At 42.9% G+C, this 18576-nt stretch overlaps 1 protein-coding gene across 3 annotated transcripts in view; it reads right to left on the bottom strand.

Moving 5' to 3' along the window:
* The window catches only part of TFCP2 (transcription factor CP2), a 95147-nt gene that overhangs the window by 43955 nt on the left and 32616 nt on the right, over window positions 1–18576 (bottom strand). For all 3 annotated transcript variants that reach the window (XM_040340846.1, XM_040340845.1, XM_040340843.1), the window contains exons 5-7: window positions 16975–17081; window positions 8205–8357; window positions 5176–5286 (exon numbers count right to left, since the gene is read on the bottom strand). In XM_040340846.1, the coding sequence (XP_040196780.1) occupies window positions 5176–5286; window positions 8205–8357; window positions 16975–17081 (371 nt within the window). The remainder of the gene's footprint in view (window positions 1–5175; window positions 5287–8204; window positions 8358–16974; window positions 17082–18576) is intronic.

Below are 18576 nucleotides of genomic sequence, written 5' to 3'. Positions count from 1 at the left end.
AGAAAAAACAAACAAACACATAAAAACATCACTACCTCCAGCATAATACAGACAAAGGTGTCCATTTGCTCACAAATTGACTGTTGTAGGGCCCATTAAATACTGTTATACAAGTTTACAGCATTTGTACAAAGCCATTTTTTTTGCATAAATGATTTAATAAAGGGTTCTTCCATTACATGGCTTGCTGTGCATTCTGTGATTTCGAATTAGTACCTGCTCAGCTGTAGGCCTGTCTTAATCTAAAAAGGCTGTATACTAGGCACGGAGAGATGGCTGTGTCCCTCTAACAGCGGTGTAACAGAGCTGAACAGCATGGGAACACAATATGCATTTACAGCATATTGAAGAGCCCCTTCACCAAAATTTGCAGATAAAATACATTACCGTATTTATCGGCGTATATCGCGCACTATTTTCCCCTTAAAATAAGAGGAAAATAGTGGGTGCGCGATATACGCCGATAGCCGATTCCCGCACTCTGTTTGAAATCCTGCGCCGACATATACCGAGTGCAGTACACTCGGGTACATTCGGCCAGGTTCGGCTTCGCTTGTGCTCACGCATAAACGTCACAGAGCGTGAGCGCGAGCTAAGCCGAGCCTTGCTGAATGTACCCGAGTGTACTGCGCTCTGTATATGTCGGCGGAGGCGTTCGAACTGAGCGCGGGAAGCGAGGACTCGACGTGAGGCGCGTGCTGGAGAAGCCGGGAGGACACCATCGAGGCCGCAGACGGACGCCGGACCGGACGATGGACGCTGGGAAGACACCAAAACTGTAAGTAATAAAATCATATAACTTTTTTTTTACAGGAATTTCGGGGGCAACATTAGGGGTGCGCGGTATACGCGGGAGCGCGTTATACCGCGATAAATATGGTATATATAATACAATATATCTTTACTGCCCTCACTACATCTAGAGAGTGCAATAACTTTTCATCCGCTGTCTGCGGTTCAGGAAAAAAGGAAGGCAAAACAATGTCTTGATTTAAATGAAACGCTGATACCACCTTAGGAAGAAAGGTAGGATGAGGGCGTAATACAATTTTGTCTTTGTGACAGTTTAAATAAAGTTCTTTAGAAGAAAAAGCTGCCAATTCTGATAACCTTCTGGTGAAAGATAGCAAGCAGAAAAGCAAATTTCTTGCTCAAGAGAATCAAAGGAATCTCATGAATAGGTTCAAAAAGGGTGCTCTTCAGAACTGATACTAGGTTCAAATCCCAAGGACACAAGGGGGACTTGACTGGCGGGTTTAATCGCAGTACTCCCTGAATAAATGCCCGAACTAGGGAATGAGATGCCAATAGTCTTTGAAAAAAGATTGATAGAGCTGATATTTGACCCTTGATGGTACTCAGGGCTAATTTCATATCTACACCAACTTGGCAAAAGGCTAGAATTCTACTTATGTCATATTTTAAAGGGATTCAATTTCTTGGATTCGCACCACGAAACTGAGGTACTTCCTGTATGGGAGGGGTTATATGGAGGGAAACTTGTTCTCATAGGTTGTGCCAGTGTCCAATCACCTCTGGTGACTAACTATACAACCCACTATGTAATGAATAAAGGCTCTGTGTCCTGTGGTGTACGATAAAGAAAAGGGCTTGTTCCAGCAACACCAATGATCACAAATAGATTTCTCAAACAGTGCTCAAGTGACCAATCACCAACAAACTATACCTTTTGTGCTAGTAGCCTCATTTTCACATTTAGATTTTTTTTATCACAGTGCAGATTCTGTCACATTTAGAGTCAAAAGTTTCAGCATGGTCTCCCCTGCCAAACCTTTCCTATTCTGGCAGCATTTAATAACGCTGTGCTGACTAACCCCTTGCCCCCCCACCACCACTTTCCTACATAACCTTTTATGTAGCTACCAGGGGAGGAGCGTTGGAAAATAGCGTTGTGTGGCACCTGAGCAACAGCTATAGCCGCTAGTAGTAGTTCACAACATTCAACTGAACTTGTACCGTAAAGTTAAAAAGATGATTCATAGCCAATTCAAGACACTTTGGTATTGAGTGTCACGAAAATACCCCAGCCCTTATAGCCATGAAGAGATCGAGAGAAAGGTTTCACCACCCTACCATCCATCCATCTGACCAGCAACAAGAGCCACGCTAAGCCATATTAGAAGTTAGATCATCACAGATTCAGCAGTTGAGGCTATAAAGATTCCTCTTCTTGGCCCTGTCCGACTACTGATCTCTTATGGATCTGTTTTGGTACATTACTTCCAAATCTTTCAGATCTGAGACACTCCGATGACCAAGATATCCATTAGCTCATTGCATTTTTCCACCTAGTGCACCCTTTCTGTGGTGCATGGTGATCTGGCCTGCACATGTATCTGGCGGATGGACCTGGTCTTATTTTTCTACCTCCAATTGAATTATCGCATTTGTGTTGATGAAACGCTAAAACCATGTGCATTTTCCGAAACGCGTTGGATGGTCTGACGTTTTGATAGCTTCTGGGCTTTGGTTCTTAGTTGGTCTTTTAATTACATGTGTTATTTATATGTTTTTGGTTTTATCCAATGCTGTTGTGTACTGTATGTTTTCACCATGAATTGTCCATCTATGTGATTAAACACATTTTTTTCTACATGCTCTCTGCCTATGATCCATTTAACCACTTCCATACCGCGCCATAGGGAAATGACAGCGGCAGGAACCCCTCGCCAATCCGGGTGGCTGTCATTTGTCAATGTCGGGTGGCTGTGTTCCCGGCGATCCAGGGCGTGCACGCCCGCGGCAGCGCTCGTGACCCGGCGTGGGTGCCCAGCGGCCGCGATTGCCGCCGGGTGCACGCGATTGCCGGTAATCGCGGCAGGAGTGTGGATCTGTGTGTGTAAACACACAGATCCACCTCCTGTCAGCGGTGAGGAGACCTATGTGTGTTCCCAGTACAGAGGAACACACATCGGTCTCCTCCCCTTGAGTCCCCCCCTACAGTTAGAACACACCTTAGGGAACATATTAACTCCTTCAACGCCCCCTAGTGGTTAACCCCTTCCCTGCCAGTCACATTTACACAGTAATCAATGCATATTTATAGCATTAATCGCTGTATAAATGTGAATGGTCCTAAAAACATGTCAAAAGTGTCCGATGTGTCCGCCGCAATGTCACTGTCGCAGTAAAAAAAATAAAATAAAAAAAAAAAGGAAAATCGCCGACAAAATACTGGTAAAAAAAAAAAAAAAAAAAAAAAGCCATAAATCTATCACCTATTTTGTAGACGCTATAACTTTTGCGCAAACCAATCAATATACGTATATTGCGATTTTATTTTTACCAAAAATATGTAGAAGAATACCGTATTTATCGGCGTATACCGCGCACTATTTTGCCCTGAAAATCAGGGCAAAATCGTGGGTGCGCGATATACGCCGATACCCGCTTTCCCGCCACGAGTTTGAATACTGCGCCCGCATATAGCGAGCGCAGTACACTCGTGAATCTTCGGCCAGTCTCGGCGCCTCTCGTACTGACGTCCTGAGCGTACAGGACGTCAGTGCGAGAGGCGCCCGAGCCTGCCCGAAGATTCACGAGTGTACTGCGCTCGCTATATGCGGGCGCAGTATTCAAAGTCGTGGCGGGAAACGAGCGGGAGGACGCCGCCGAAGGACGCCGGACCCGCCGAAGATGGACAACGGACCAGCCGAAGATGGACACCCGAAGCCGCAGAAGGACGCCGGACCCGACGAGGCCGCAGATGGACGCCACGCAAGACATCAAAACTGTAAGTACAAAAAAACAAAAAATCTTTTTTTCCCCACAGGATTGGGGGTGCGCGGTATACGCCAGAGCGCGTTATACCGCGATAAATACGGTACGTATCGGCCTAAACTGAGAAAACGTTTTTTTTTAAATTGTGATATTTAATAAAAAAGTAAAAAAAGTGTTTTTATAAAAATTGTCGCTCTTTTGTTTATAGCGCAAAAAATAAAAACTGCAGAGATGATCAAATACCACCAAACGAAAGCTCTATTTGTGGGGGGAAAAAAACAAAGATTTAGTTTGGGTACAGTGTTGCATTCAAAGTGCAACAGCGCTGAAAACTAAAAGTTGGTTTGGGCAGGAAGGGGGTGAAAATGCCCTGTATAGAAAGGGGTTAAAGTCCCACGTTTCTGAGTAAAGCTTTTTTTTTTACCCCCCCCACTACCTAAACCTGCAGAAATTACCACGCACGGCCAAACCCAAACCCTTATACACAAGTGCTCATTTCTGCTTTTTAACATTGTGAGTGGTTACAATTATATTAACTGAATATACGGTTTTACACTATGTGGGTCCTCCAGGCTTTTTGTTTGTATATTACAACGGAACATCTTATGTTGCTAAATCGGGAGATACTGGTGACCATTGATGAACCCACTGTGGAAAAATTGGTTCCTTCTACAGATGGTAAATTCATACAGCCTTCTTGACTTTTACCTAGTAAAGGGTCCTTATACTTTGGTAAGATGCAATTTTGTCTAATGGTGGAGGCACACTTGGGTGGTGTTGTACATTTTGGATTGGAATGATTTTTCCACATTTGATTTCCTCACGAATTTGGACTTCGGATTATTTAAAAAAAAAAAAAAAGTATATCGGATATCACATTTGTCTCGATTTACTGTAGTCACACTTTGAGTGTGGCAAAGTTTGTTTTATTGCTCCTGCATTACGCTAAAGTATTTTGCATGTTAACCAGTACCATGGCAAGTCAGCAAGTTTATGGTTAATGGGCTGCCAACAAAACTACAATGAAAGCTACAATACACCTAGTCTTTATTTTATATCACCATAGTACACATCTGTGCACTGGTGCAGAGATGTAGTGTGCTATGGTGATTCACATGCACTAGAAGAGTGTCACTGAAAATAGATGGCAATTCAATGCTTTGCACTAACCAGTGGTTTACTGCCCATCACCATAAAAAAAGGTTTGAATCTGGCTCCATGGTTCCCAAAAAAAGCAACACTAGACTATTAGACCATAACTTGGGGAACGGATGTCATCTCAAAATTTACATCAGCGTACATCTGTGCTATGTTTTTCCATTTATTCTTTAACATTTGTATTGGTTGTAATGCCGATGTAAAAATGTGAATGGAGTGTGTGGACACCATACAAAACCCACGATTACAGATACCAGACTGAAAGATGATCATTACCTCTGTGAGGATAGTCGTTTCATAAGATGGCTGATATTTTTCCTTCTCTTGTGGGGTTCTTTTCTCCATCTTTTCTCGGTCAGTTTTCTGTTTTCGATCTGCTCCTTTTGGCTGAAGGTTTACATGGTAAATGACAATTAAAACAGTAAAGTTCAAGAAAGAACTATGCACAATGTTAAAAAATACTCAACCAATTGTGCCAATTACCAAATTTGTGCATTTGCTGCCAACATAGCCATACCACATGGTTTTATGTTAGCCATTTCAAGGAAAATGCTTGTAAATTGCAGGTGGTAATACAATTATACTAGTTCTTTGCATTTATCGTGTCTTTGAAAAGATCCTGGTTTATTCTCTCAGACACCAAGTTGGTTGAGAAGATGAACCATTTTCATATTACTGGGTTTAGTAACACTTTAAAAAAAACAAACACACACCTTCTGTGCCACAGGATCTCCCCTTTCTTACCCGAGCCTGATCTTAATCCAGTGCTGTGTTAGATTGCAGCGGCTCCCTCTACTCTCTCGTTCTCACAAGGCAGACTATCAATATCGATCAAATCTTGTGACAAGGGAGTAGGCCGAGATGTGCCGTCTATAGAGGCATTCAGCATGGCATTGAAGCTGCTTCCTATGGGAGCACTTGCCGATGAGACGGAGCCAGGAGTGCTGGTGGGGACCCCTTAAGACAGGGTTTGACAAATTTGCTTGGAATCTAGGAGCCAGCTAAAAAAGTTAGGAGCCAGAGAACGCACCCCGTCCCGACGAGCTTGCGCGCAGAAGCGAACACATACGCGAGCAGCGCCTGCATATGTAAACGGTGTTCAAACCACACATGTGAGGTATCGCCGCAATTGGTAGAGCGAGAGCAATAATTCTAGCCCTAGACCTCCTCTAACTCAAAACATACAACCTGTAGATTTTCTTAAACGTCGCCTATGAAGATTTTAAAGGGTAAAAGTTTGTCGGCATTCCACGAGCGGACGCAATTTTGAAGCGTGACATGTTGGGTATCAATTTACTCGGCGTAACATTATCTTTCATAATATTAAAAAAAAAAAATGGGGATAACTTTACTGTCTTATTTTTTAATTTAAAAAAGTGTAATTTTTTCCCCAAAAAAGTGCGCTTGTAAGACCGCTGCGCAAATACAGTGTGACAGAAAGTATTGCAACGATCGCCATTTTATTCTCTAGGGTGTTAGGATAAAAAATATATATATATAATGTTTGGGGGTTCTAATTAGAGGGAAGAAGATGGCAGTGAAAATAGAGAAAATGGCATTAGAATTGCTGTTTAACTTGTAATACTTAACTTGCAATACCAACGGCCACCACCAGATGGCGCCAGCTCACACAAGGAAGAGCTGGGGACTTGACCAAAAAAAAAATTAAAACATTTTTTGCCCACCTTCCAAGCCAAGTCGCCAGGACGCTATTTCTAGTCACCATGGCGACCGGGATTTGTCGAGCCCTGCTCTAAAGAGGATTACGGTTGCTCTGTGCAAAAGTATTGCACAGAGCAGGCAAGTATGACAATTACTAAAAGGAGGGGGCGAAGAATTACAATTCCTTCAGAAACCCAAGAAAAAGTAGGTAAATGGTTACTGTGTACTGCAGTGAAAATGGCTGTTAAACTGGTTTGCAACTCTGTAAAGCATCTAAAATAAAGCACATGGTTTTAATATATCCTGGCATGTTTAATAAATTCCTTAAGTAACTGCTAACACCGTCTAACTCAAGGTCAGACGGTTTCTTTGTACTAAAAACAAGAAAATGGTATGCATCTATAGTGATTATATAAAAGTAAAGGGGTTAATTTTGTATAAAGTGTGCATTTTTAAAATGGCAGATTTCAACAGAAATAAAAAAAAAGTTGAATGCATGATATAGAACTTTCATGAACAGTAGGCAGATAGGTAGACGGATAAGCAGCTTCCATTACAGGAGCTTGTACAGTGCCTTTGTTCCACATACTTGAAGGAGTCAATTTACTGCAGTGCTGAAGGTTCTTGACTGGAGAAGTGTCATTTATATTCAAATGAAGAAAAAGCGCCCAAGGCCAAAAGCTTACGTCTGGCAAGAATAGAGCGATTCTGTAGAATAGTAGACAAACCAGTTGTCACGTTGAATAGAGAATTTCCTAGATTTAGTCTTTATAAATTGCTGGCATGAAGATATCCAAGCCAATACATGATTGAAAACTTACAAGGTCTCAACTTTTCATCTCAACTAATGCAATAAAACTTGCTGTAAAAATGTTTGAGAGTCCATCCAGACACACCGGAATTCAGAAACAGACAGGTTAAGGAGGTTGGGACACTGAAAAACCAAATCAATTGTAAGCCAGCCTCTGTATAACCCTTCCTCTACAAAGCAGTCTGTTTTGTGATAAAGCAATGCACAGGGCCAGCAAAACAGAGGTGAGACCTGTGTCACCCAATGGACAAGAACAAAAATCGTATCTTCTCTATCGTCCATTGAGAGACACAGGCAATAAGAATGTGCAGGGACACCCCAAAGCAGTGCCAATTGAGGGGTACGGAAAAAGCTTACAGGCTTCCTCAACATACTGAATGTATGCCACAGAAGGAATGCCCAACTCTCAGGTTCCATAAAGGTCTCTCTACTCAAGGGGTACCAGCAGCAGGATTCCAGGGCATTTTACCTGACAAACTAGAGAAGCACATGATCATTGAGGGATAGATGCATCCCGTCATGTAGGAGAGGAGCACCTAGGTGCAGAATCCTACTTCTGAATAGACTAGCAGTAGAGGGGAGCTAGATGGAAATGCATGTTTCATCGATCATAGGGAGCAGACCACTTAAACTGTCACAACAAAAGACCTTCCAGGAGGTGAAGGCCCAGCTACACATGGCAAGAAAAGAGGAGCCAGTGAACACAGAAATAGCCCTCAGTGCTTTGGAGAGGGACAAGTACACAGTACAGAATGATGTGCTCCCCCCCCCCCCCATTTACATGTCCGAGGTTTACGTTCACTTTAAGATAGCTGCTGGCTTAATGGAATACCTTGAAGACTTTAATCTGACAGCTGGCTGAATGCAGGTGTTCTGTGTACTCTCCATTTTCATTCTCTTTGAAGGTATCTATCTGAATTCGGAAGGGAACACCTTTTTCACCCCCATGCTTCCTCATGGTAAACTCTGTACTAATACAGTGTACCTATATAAAAGAAAAAAGTAAAATTAAATGCAAATCTAATGGAAAACATTCTCTAAACTAAGCTTTTCTTAAACTATAAATTGTATATTTTGACAATTTTTGATACATACTTATGAACCCAAAATGCTTACAAATAACAGTTTAGTGATCTGTAAAATCCATTTCTTGCAGTGCAGTACAACACAGGACACTTAAAAAGGGGTTGTAAAGGCAGGTGGTTTATCTTAATGCATCAAGATAAAAAGTCTTCTGTGTGCAGCAGCCCCCAAAATACTTACCTGAGGTCCATCTCTGTCCAACGATGTCTACGAGTGTCTCAGCTGTCCGAGATTCTCCGGATTTGCCAAGGCACAGCAGCAGCGCCATTGGCGCCTGCTGCTGTCAAAGTCAGCTATCCAATCAGGGAGGGGGGGGTGCCGGGTCAGGGCTCAGTGTCTGAATGGACTCCGCTCAGGTGCCCCCATAGCAAGCTGCTTACTGTGGGACACTGACCAAGAGGGGCCAGGAGCACAGAAGAGGGACCCGAGAAGAGGATCTGGTCTGCTCTGTGCAAAACAACTGCACAAAGCAGGAAAGTAATTTTTTTTTTCTTTAAACACACGACTTTACAATTACTTTAAAATTCCAAGACCATTAGGTTAAGCTCCACCTCAAGGTGATTGGACACTGGCAAACAAACATCTGGCTCTGCCCTGCATAACTCCTCCCACTTCCAGCATTACCCCAGTTTTGTCAAATAGAGTGAAACAAGAGGTGAGGAATCAGTGTCCTGTGATGTACTCCAAGAGTGGTAAAGTGGTTGTAAGGGCAGAAGGTATTTTATCTTATGGCATTCTATGCATCAAAGAATATAAAAAAAACAAAACAAAAAAAAAAAAAACACACACACTTAATCAGCTCCCCTTATATGTACCCGAGCGCCATCTACATCCAGTGATATTGCACGAGAGACTAGGCTTTCCTGTTGGTTCAGGGATCTTCTGTCCAAGATCGGCCTTATGTCCCCATTTGGTTTTAGAACCGTAAACAGGTTTGAATGAAACCCTGTGCCTCTTTTCAGAGACCGGAACCCTGATGCACTAAATGCTCTAGTGTTTGAAACAATACGTTTCTTTTTGGAGAATCCTCAGGAACATTGGATCTTAAAAGCCTCTAGGAGGTGCAAACCCCTGTAATTACAGCTTGTAATCGCAAAACACTGTTGAGGTGACCCACCACTGTTCTCATAATGTCCACAAATTGGAGCAGCCTTCAGCCCACTCAATAGAGTGGGGGCGCCCACTCAAGAGGGCTTGCTGCCGGGTTTAGATGAGTTCTGGACCCAGGGCCTTGGCACTGAAACACCCGATGAAGTCTGGGGTTTTAATGAGGGATGCCTGGTCCTTCTCTTTACAGGAAGTAAAGATCCCTTTCCTCCAGAAATCTTTTGGATGTACTTGTCAAGTTTAAAGGTTTCCCATGGAAGGGGAACCCCCATCAACTTCTTACATGGAAGCTTGGCTGACCTGTTAAGCCACAGAAGTCTGCGGATGTGTACGGACAGGAGAGCCAAAACGAGAAACCTGCTTTATTGAATGCTTCAAGGTATCAACAGAAACACAGTGCTCAAGGTATATCTGCTCTGTTTTCAACAGGATCATCCTCTTTGTTAGGCCATCTGACCTCATCCTTTAAAAAAGGACTTTCAGACTCCAATTGCTGCAACAGCTGGCTAAATAGCTGAACTGGCCAGAGAAAAATAGTGACTCCAGTTTATCAACAGGGTCCTTCAAGCACTGTGTGTTATCCACAGGACAAGTTAAGTTCTTGTTTAAGGAAGAGACTGCTGCATCTATGGCTGGCATGCTTCATTTCTTATACTTTTCCTTCCTAAAGAGGTTCTCCCTTTTATATCCCATGAAGGCAAACAAGGGAGATTTGCTCTGGCACTAAAATATCATTATGGCAGCTGATAGCCGCCATAACCCCGGTATTTTCAACGGCAATCGACTGGCTTTCAGATAAGTGGTCTAAAAAAAAGATTTATATTGCATTTTAGTGTAAATGTTAGATCTGAGGTCTTTTTGACTCCAGATCTGACATTTAAGAGGTCCTGTCATGCTTTTTTTCTATTACAAGAAATGTTTACATTCCTTGTATTAGGAACAAAAGTGACCCAATTATTTTTTTTTAAAGAACATTGTAAAAATAAATAAATAGTAAAGTAAAATTTAAAGCGCCAAGCTCAAACGCAGAAGCAAATGCATACGCAAGTCGCGCACACATATGAAAACTATGCTCAAACCCTACGTGAGGCATCGCCGCAATCGTTGGAGCAATAATTCTAGCACTAGACCACCACTAACTCTAAACATGTAACCTGTAGAAAATTTTTCAAATGTTGCCAGTGGAGATTAAGGTTAACAGTTTGTCGCCTATCCATGAGCGGGCACAACTTTGAAGCATGACATTTTGGGTATCAATTTACTTGGCGAAACATTATCTTTCACAACATATAAAAAAAAAAAAAAAAAAAAAAAAAAAAAGTATTTTTCCAACGACCGCCATATTATTCTCTAGGGTGTCGGATTATCTCTCTCTCACACACTAAAAAATGTATTTATTATATATATATATATATATATATATATATATATATATATATATATATATATATATATATATATATATATATATATATATATATATATATATAGTTATTATATACACACACACACACACACACACACACACAATATAATGTTTGGGGGGTCCAAGTAATTTTCTAGAAAACAACATGATTTTGACCACTTCAACCCCAGATTTACCCCCTTCCTGACCAGAGCACTTTTTGCGATTCGGTACTGTGTTGCTTTAACTGACAATTGTGGTCGTGCAATGCTGTACCCAAAAGAAATTGAGATCCTTTTTTGCCCCCCTCACAAATAGAGCTTTCTTTTGGTGGTATTTGATAACCTCTACAGGTTTTTTTTTTTGTTTTTTTGCGCTATGAACAAAAAAACAAAAGAAAGAAACAATTTAGAAAAAAAAAAAATTCCTCAGTTTAGGCAATACGCGTATATTGATTTGCACAAAAAAAGTTATAGCATCTACAAACTTGGGGATAGATTTATGGCTTTTTTTTTTTGTACTAGTAATGGCGGCGATCTGCGATTTGTAAAATCGGGACTGTGGCATTATGACGGACAGAGCGGACACTTAACACATTTTTGGGACCATTGATAATTTTACAGCGATCAGTGCTATAAAAAGGCACCGGTTACTATAAAAATGTCACTGGCAGGAAAGGGGTTAACACTAGGGGGCGATCAAGGGTTTTAACAGTGTTCCCTCGCTGTGTTCTAACTGAAGGGGGATGGGACTTGCTAGGGGAGATGACAGATCGCTGTTCATACTTTGCATGAACACACGATCCGTCATTTCTCCCCTGAAAGAACCGGGATCTGTGCGTTTACATAAAACTGCAGCGGCTGGTCGGTAAGTGGTTAACTGGTAAACACGTGCCAAAAAGAGGCTCGGTCCTCAAGTGGTTAAAAGCGGAATGAACCATCTCGGTAAGTGTCTGGATCTGCAATTGAGAGGCTGATACCAACTGGACATCTTCTGGTCCAGATCCCTCAGAAGCAGACTCATCTGCTGGGCCATCTCCTAAGTCCTGGGCATCTAGCTCTTCCCCCTTCAACTCATTCCTGCTCCAAATTAGGAGGCTCAGGCGAGGGGGGGGGATCTGTCAAACTTTTTGCCACCCTGCAGGATGGATGTAATCATGCCAGCAATCGGGTGCTCTAACGCGGCTAGGGCTGACAACAGTTCATCCCTGGTGATGAAGGGTGAAGCAGAAGCGTTGACTTTAGGCACAATGGCTCAGATTGCCTGGAAGCCTCTGGTCTCTCAGGGGATACAACACTAGGACTTTGCCTAGACTCCCTAGGAGCCGACATCATCATAGGTGTGCCCTTCCCTGTAGGGGGAAGGGCACACTTTTTTTTTTTTAAGACATTGCAAGCCACAAAAACATTGCAAGCCACTCTTTTTTTATAGACATTGCAAGCCACAAAATTTGAACCTGGGTTTAGCATTTTACCCCAGAAAGGAGACCCTTTAATACACCAAGCCCCTATGCAACAATCCTGCCAAGCACTATAGATTGCCAAACCAACACCTGGTGACTCATGTGACCCGGGTAAGGAGGCATGAACTGCTAAAAGCTAAAGCTTTTTAGAGCCTCCTCTGTGTCCCACAGCTCTGCCCACTGGAAGCGCCATGTCAGCCACACTCAGCCTAAAAAAAGATGGCTGTGCGCTGGGATGCTTTGCACGCACATGTGCACGCAACAAATTTCCGTGCGCAGACTATCCACAAGAAAGCAGCCAAGACAAGAACGGTACTCCTTACCCAAAACACGAACAATAAGCCCAAAAATCCCCCCTGCGGTCATCGGTAAACAGGTGTCCAACCATAGCAAATTGATAGTTTATTACACACATGGGGCACCACATAAGAATGCGGAGCTGGTTGTGAACGACCTTCTGATACTTGTCAATCTTTCTCTAACCCATGGCGTGTTTCCGGCTCGCTGGAAACATGCCATTATCACACCAATTTTAAAAAAACCCAACTTGGACCCTGGCTGTCTTTCTAATTACAGACCCATTTCTGCTATAGGTTTCCTGGCTAAACTGGTGGAATACGAAATTTTTCTCCAACTTCAATCGTACTCGGAGACAACAGGTCTGTTCCACGACTCGCAGTGCGGTTTCCGCCCGGGCCGTGGGATTGAGCTCACGATTCTTTCCACCAGAGAGAAGCTGCTCGGAGTCAGGGATGCGGGGGGAGCGGCTGCCTTGGTGCTCCTTGACCTCTCCGCGGCCTTTGACACCGTGGACCACGCTATGTTGATTGCCAGGCTTCGGGACGAGTTTCACATTACCGGCTCCGCTTCACATTGGCTTTCAGACTTTCTCACCCACAGGACCTTTCAGGTTAAAACCGGTCCTTTCCTATCTGCCATCAGCACCCTGAGTTGTGGGGTGCCTCAGGGCTCTGCCCTGTCACCATGGCTGTTTAATGTGTATCTTCGGCCGCTTGCGAGTCTGCTGGACACCCATGCAGTGTTTAATCGGTTGTACGCAGACGATGTCCAGTTGGTCGTTGACAGCCTATCCAACCCTGCTCCTGGCCTGCAGCTTGCTTCCTGTCTATTAGACATCAAACAATGGATGGATCGCAATTCCCTTAGTCTAAATGCTAAAAAGACAGAAATTCTCATCTCTGGACGTATTGATCCAGCTGTCTTTTTGGGAAACTGGCCCACGAGCCTTGGGCCGTGTCCGGTTCCAGTGAATCAAGTCCGCGTCCTGGGGACAATTTTTGACTGTAATCTGAATTGGATACCCCAAGTCAATCAATGTATCCACAATGCACTGTATTATATCAGGTGTTTGAGAAAGGTCAAAAATTTGTTTTCTCAGTACCACCGGAAAGTCTTGGTTCAATCTCTCGTCAACTCCCGGATTGACTTCAACAATATTGTGTATTTGGGTATGCCTCTAAAGTGGCTGAGGAAAATCCAGCTCGTCCAGAACCAGGCCGCTAGACTAATCTCCGGCTTAAATAGGCGGGAGCATATTACCCCTACCCTGCGATCACTGCACTGGCTCACTGTGGTAGATCGCATTGAGTTTAAGGCTCTCTGTCTCGCCTATCGCGCTTATCATGGGACGGGCCCACAATACCTGAATTCCTTGATAACGCGATACACCCCTGCACGAGGACTTAGATCACTTACAGCTGGTCTCGTCACTTGTCCATCTGCTCGCCTGCTTACCTTCGGGGGTAGACGCTTTTCTGTGAAAGCAACAGCCCTATGGAATAGTCTCCCTGTTTCTATCCGGTCTCTCCCCTCCATTATGGCCTTTCGTAAAAGGATAAAAACTTGGTTTTTTGAGGGAAAAGCAGGCTGAGTCACGTTAGTTTTCCCTGTTGTTCCTTGGTAGTTTGCTTTTTTTTTGTGCTCTCCTTTTTTCTTTTCCTTCTATTTTCTTTCCCTGACTTGATTTATCTATTTACAGGTATGTCTTCTGCGCTTAGACGCTTCCCTGACGGGTCAGTATTTGGCGCATTACAAATCCAATCAATCAATCAATCAATCAATAAGTAAATGGGGTGGGGGAATTTCACTTACCAGGCGATGCAGGGCAACCATAGAAACTAAGAGCCCAATCTTAACCCATCACAGCGGGTTCCATCATGTGGGGGACCTTCAAGGACTGGGTACCCTTTTCATGTTTTGGGGTCCACTCCCTTGGACCTGTACAGCACCGTGCAAGCATGCCTTCCACTATGCAGGGTCCAGCACCTGGAGGTCGCATTACAGTCAAAGCTAGCATAATTTATCTAAACATATAAGCCAGTTTTAAATGGATTTGATATGTCAATCTCTTGATTCATTTAATAACCGTGCTGGGACTCCAGATCTGGTGCTCGAGGGAGCTCAAAAACGTGCCTATCCACCTTGCAGACACTGGTTAAAAAAAAAAAAAAAAAATCTGACGTACTTTCTGTATGGGAGGGGTTATATAAAAGATCACTTCCTGTCTAAAGACCTTTGGTCTACCAGTGTCCATTCACCTGGAGATGGCGTATAACCAAGTAAGGAATAATAGCCTCACTCCGTTTCCCGTGATGTATGATAAAGAAGGCATTGTTCCTCACCAAAAACGGTTCTTAGATGATTGGGAGAAGTTGCTCTCGGGCATGTTTTTGTACCAGTCCATATTCTTGGCTGGGTTCTTAGGCAAAATCGTGAGGGAGCCCAGTCCCTTGGGCTGAGAATCAACCCCACACATCAAAGGTCTCAGAATGCTTTACTGTTGGCATAACACTGTACTGATGGTAGCGCTCACCTTTTCTTCTCAGGAGAAGGTTTTTTCCCCAGATGCCCCAAACAATCGGAAAAATAATTCTTCAGAGAAAAAAAAAAAAAAAAAAAAAAAGAAGGACTTTACCTCAGCCCTTGGCACTCCAATCCATGTACCTTTTACAGACTCCAGGCCCGCCTCCAAAAGTATTTTTCTCACTGTGCATGCAGATGCACCCACACCTGCCTGCTGCCATTCCTCAGCAAGCTCTGTACCGCAGCTGAATAAACTGTAGGAGACGGTGCTGGCACTTGCTGGACTTTCTTGGGCTCCCTGAAGCCTTCGCAAATGCAGTGGAAAGGTTTATGGCAGGGATATGCAATTAGCGGACCTCCAGCTGTTGCAAAACTACAAGTCCCAGCATGCCTCGGCCTCTGGGTGTAATGCTTGTGACTGTCAGAGTCTTGCTATGCCTCATGGGACTTGTAGTTCTGCAACAGCTGGAGGTCCGCTAATTGCATATCCCTGGTTTATGGGATCAAGTTTATTTTCATGGCAAAGAGGGACTTTGTAATTAATTCATCTGATCACTATAACATTCTGCTGTATATGCAAACTGCCATCATGGTCAATGTACTGGTAATGTAGTCAATAGGTTATCCTTTTGGAAAAATCCTAGCACAGCACTGAAGTGGTAAATACCGAGTCCTAAAACTCCAATTGCTGCAACTATAATGTGCTTTTATTTGAACAGGAAGATAGAACAGTTTGAATGTCACATCCCCATGCCTACAGGCTTGTTAAAAACCACCTCTCTGTATAAACTGCGGTGTGAGGCAACTGAGCTGAACAATCTAGTAATATGGAAACAGCTGTTTAGTTATGTCCACAGCATATCACAACTGGATCTAATTTCTTTACAAACTGAACAGTTATAGGGTATTTATAAAGAAACAGTATGTCCTTATATAGGACATACTGTTGCTTAACCACTTAAGGACCGGGCCTATTTTTCAAACATGTTTACAAGTTAAGACCTCATATTTACACTAAAATGCAATAAAAAGGCTAAGTTATGGGCGGAAGTGATGTCGCTTCTGCCCGGCAATGGTATGGAGCCGGGTGGGGGCCATCTTCCCCTCACTCAGCTCCATGACAAGTAGGGGACAGGAGCCAGGGCACCGGAGTGCGGTCGGAGGGGGGTTGAGGGGTGGGTAGGCACCTGTCCCACCACCAATAAGCTATTTCATGACAAATCCGCCTATTAGACCACTTATCTGAAAGCGGACCACCCACTGAAGTAGTGGATACCGGTGTTATGGCAGCTAGCCATTGCCATAACGATATTCCACTTCAAAGAGCCACCGTATAATGGGCCGTCCGTAAGTGGTTAACATAAAAAAACATTTACAATTTAAAATCTAAAAGCAGAGGGATGTTCTCTACAAATGTGCCCAATTCTTGAATTGGCAAAAAGAAAAAAGCTGGGGCGACGACAGCCTGCTCACATGACATGTTAAAGTCATGTGGTCAAACTCTCCTCCAATCACAGTGTTCTTTACAGGGTTATTCAAAAAAATTTATTGAATGTCACAGCTTACATTTTATGAATAAGTCTTAAAACATTGTAGTGTAAATGCTGTAGGGTCCAGTAGAGAGCAGTAAATGGGTGCTTTAAAACACAGATGGGGCCAGGAACTAAAATTAGGTATCTTGTCATAAGTGGCCATGAGAACAGATAGCTGAGAGTCTCTTACTTGGATAAACACAGATGTCCTCTTTGAGGGATCCCAGAGAAATTCAACAGTATTAAGCTGTGTAGGATTTGCTCGCGGGTCAATAATACCCACAGACATTGGAATATCTAGGGTTTAAGAGAAAAAGAAAAGATACTTTGTTATCTAATCAAACAGAACACACAGGGCAATAATACTGCAATTTTAAAGAAACTGGCGCCAGCCCATACATAGATTTGTGAAGTATTAGTGTTGAGATGCAACAGGCCATCTTGTAATCTGGCAAAGTATTTTAACACAATTTTATCAGTTTTTACTTTGTAACCAGCGATAACACAAGCGTAAACATTTCATACAACCTTATTAAAACATAGCATGGGTGCTTTTAAAAGTGTTGGACCCCTTTCACACTGTTTTTTTTATTTATTTTTTTAATAGCTGTAAAATGTCTCATTGGCAATCCCAATGTGAAAGCCCAAGTGCTTCCACACCGGGGTGCGTGCTGCTGGCAGAACCTCAAAGTCCTGCAAGCAGCTTCTTTGAGGCACTTTAGGAGCAGTGTACACACTGCTCCTAAAGCACCCTTGCCCATTGAAATCAATGGGCAGCTCCGAAGCACCTGCAAAACGCCTTGGCAGCACCGCTTCTAACCCTTTATCAGGCTGCTAGCGTGGGTTAAAAGCACCCTGCTAGCAGCCGAAAAGCGCCTCTAAAAACGATCAAGCGCCGCTTTACCGTCAACATGGAATACAGTCGAATACAGTCTAAATAATTCAGTGGAAAACTGGCAGCAATTTTTTTTTAATAGAACCTTTATTTCTTGAACCTACAGTGCCAACTATATGCATGTTATAATGAAGTCCAACATAAAAAGGCAGACCATATACATATGTTTCTGCATGCTTAATACAGAGACACGTTTCTTCAGCGCAGACTTTGGTATAGTTTCAATGCAAGTCTATGGACACGGCAATCCGATTTCTTTGCACTACAATGTACGTTGATGTGGGACCATCTTGAATTTCACATGATGTATCTGAATGCCTTGATTACTTATGCTCTACTCTTTCCAAACCTTGGTACTGATTTTTTATTTTTTTAAACACCCACAAACTAAAAGCATTGTCATTAGATATTCTTATTAAATTAAACAAATAATTCTGGTGTCCGAGCCCTAGGCAGGATCTACAAGAAGGAGCACAGGCTAAACCTATTCATGTCCCAGCTTCTGGCTGAGGGGGAAATCATGGTATATTATTGATTAAATGCACCAAAGTGGTTTTCCTCATGGAATCCCTCTGACAATATATACAAAAAGTGTATATCTGGAGACAATAGTAAGATGAAACAAAAACCCAAATCAGTACACCTCTGCAGTACATGCATTTTTTCTAGGCTTTGCCTTTTTTTTGTGTTTAAAAAAGTACAAAAAATGTCGGTCAATCTGCCAGAAATCTATGTAGCTCCTAAATTCCTGTTTAAGCTTATAATACAGTGCCTCTACTGCACTGAAATTACAAGATTGTCATCAATGTTTTAGTTTTCTTCTGCTGAACTACACAATACCTCACTCCCCCCTCATACCAAAAACATAAAAAGGGATGTGTTCCGTAGTTCAGCAAG

This window comes from Rana temporaria, chromosome 2 (assembly GCF_905171775.1).
Source record: "Rana temporaria chromosome 2, aRanTem1.1, whole genome shotgun sequence".
Lineage (NCBI taxonomy): Eukaryota > Metazoa > Chordata > Amphibia > Anura > Ranidae > Rana > Rana temporaria.
The sequence above is the reverse complement of the archived record's forward strand: the minus strand, read 5'-3'. Positions and strand labels throughout refer to the sequence as shown.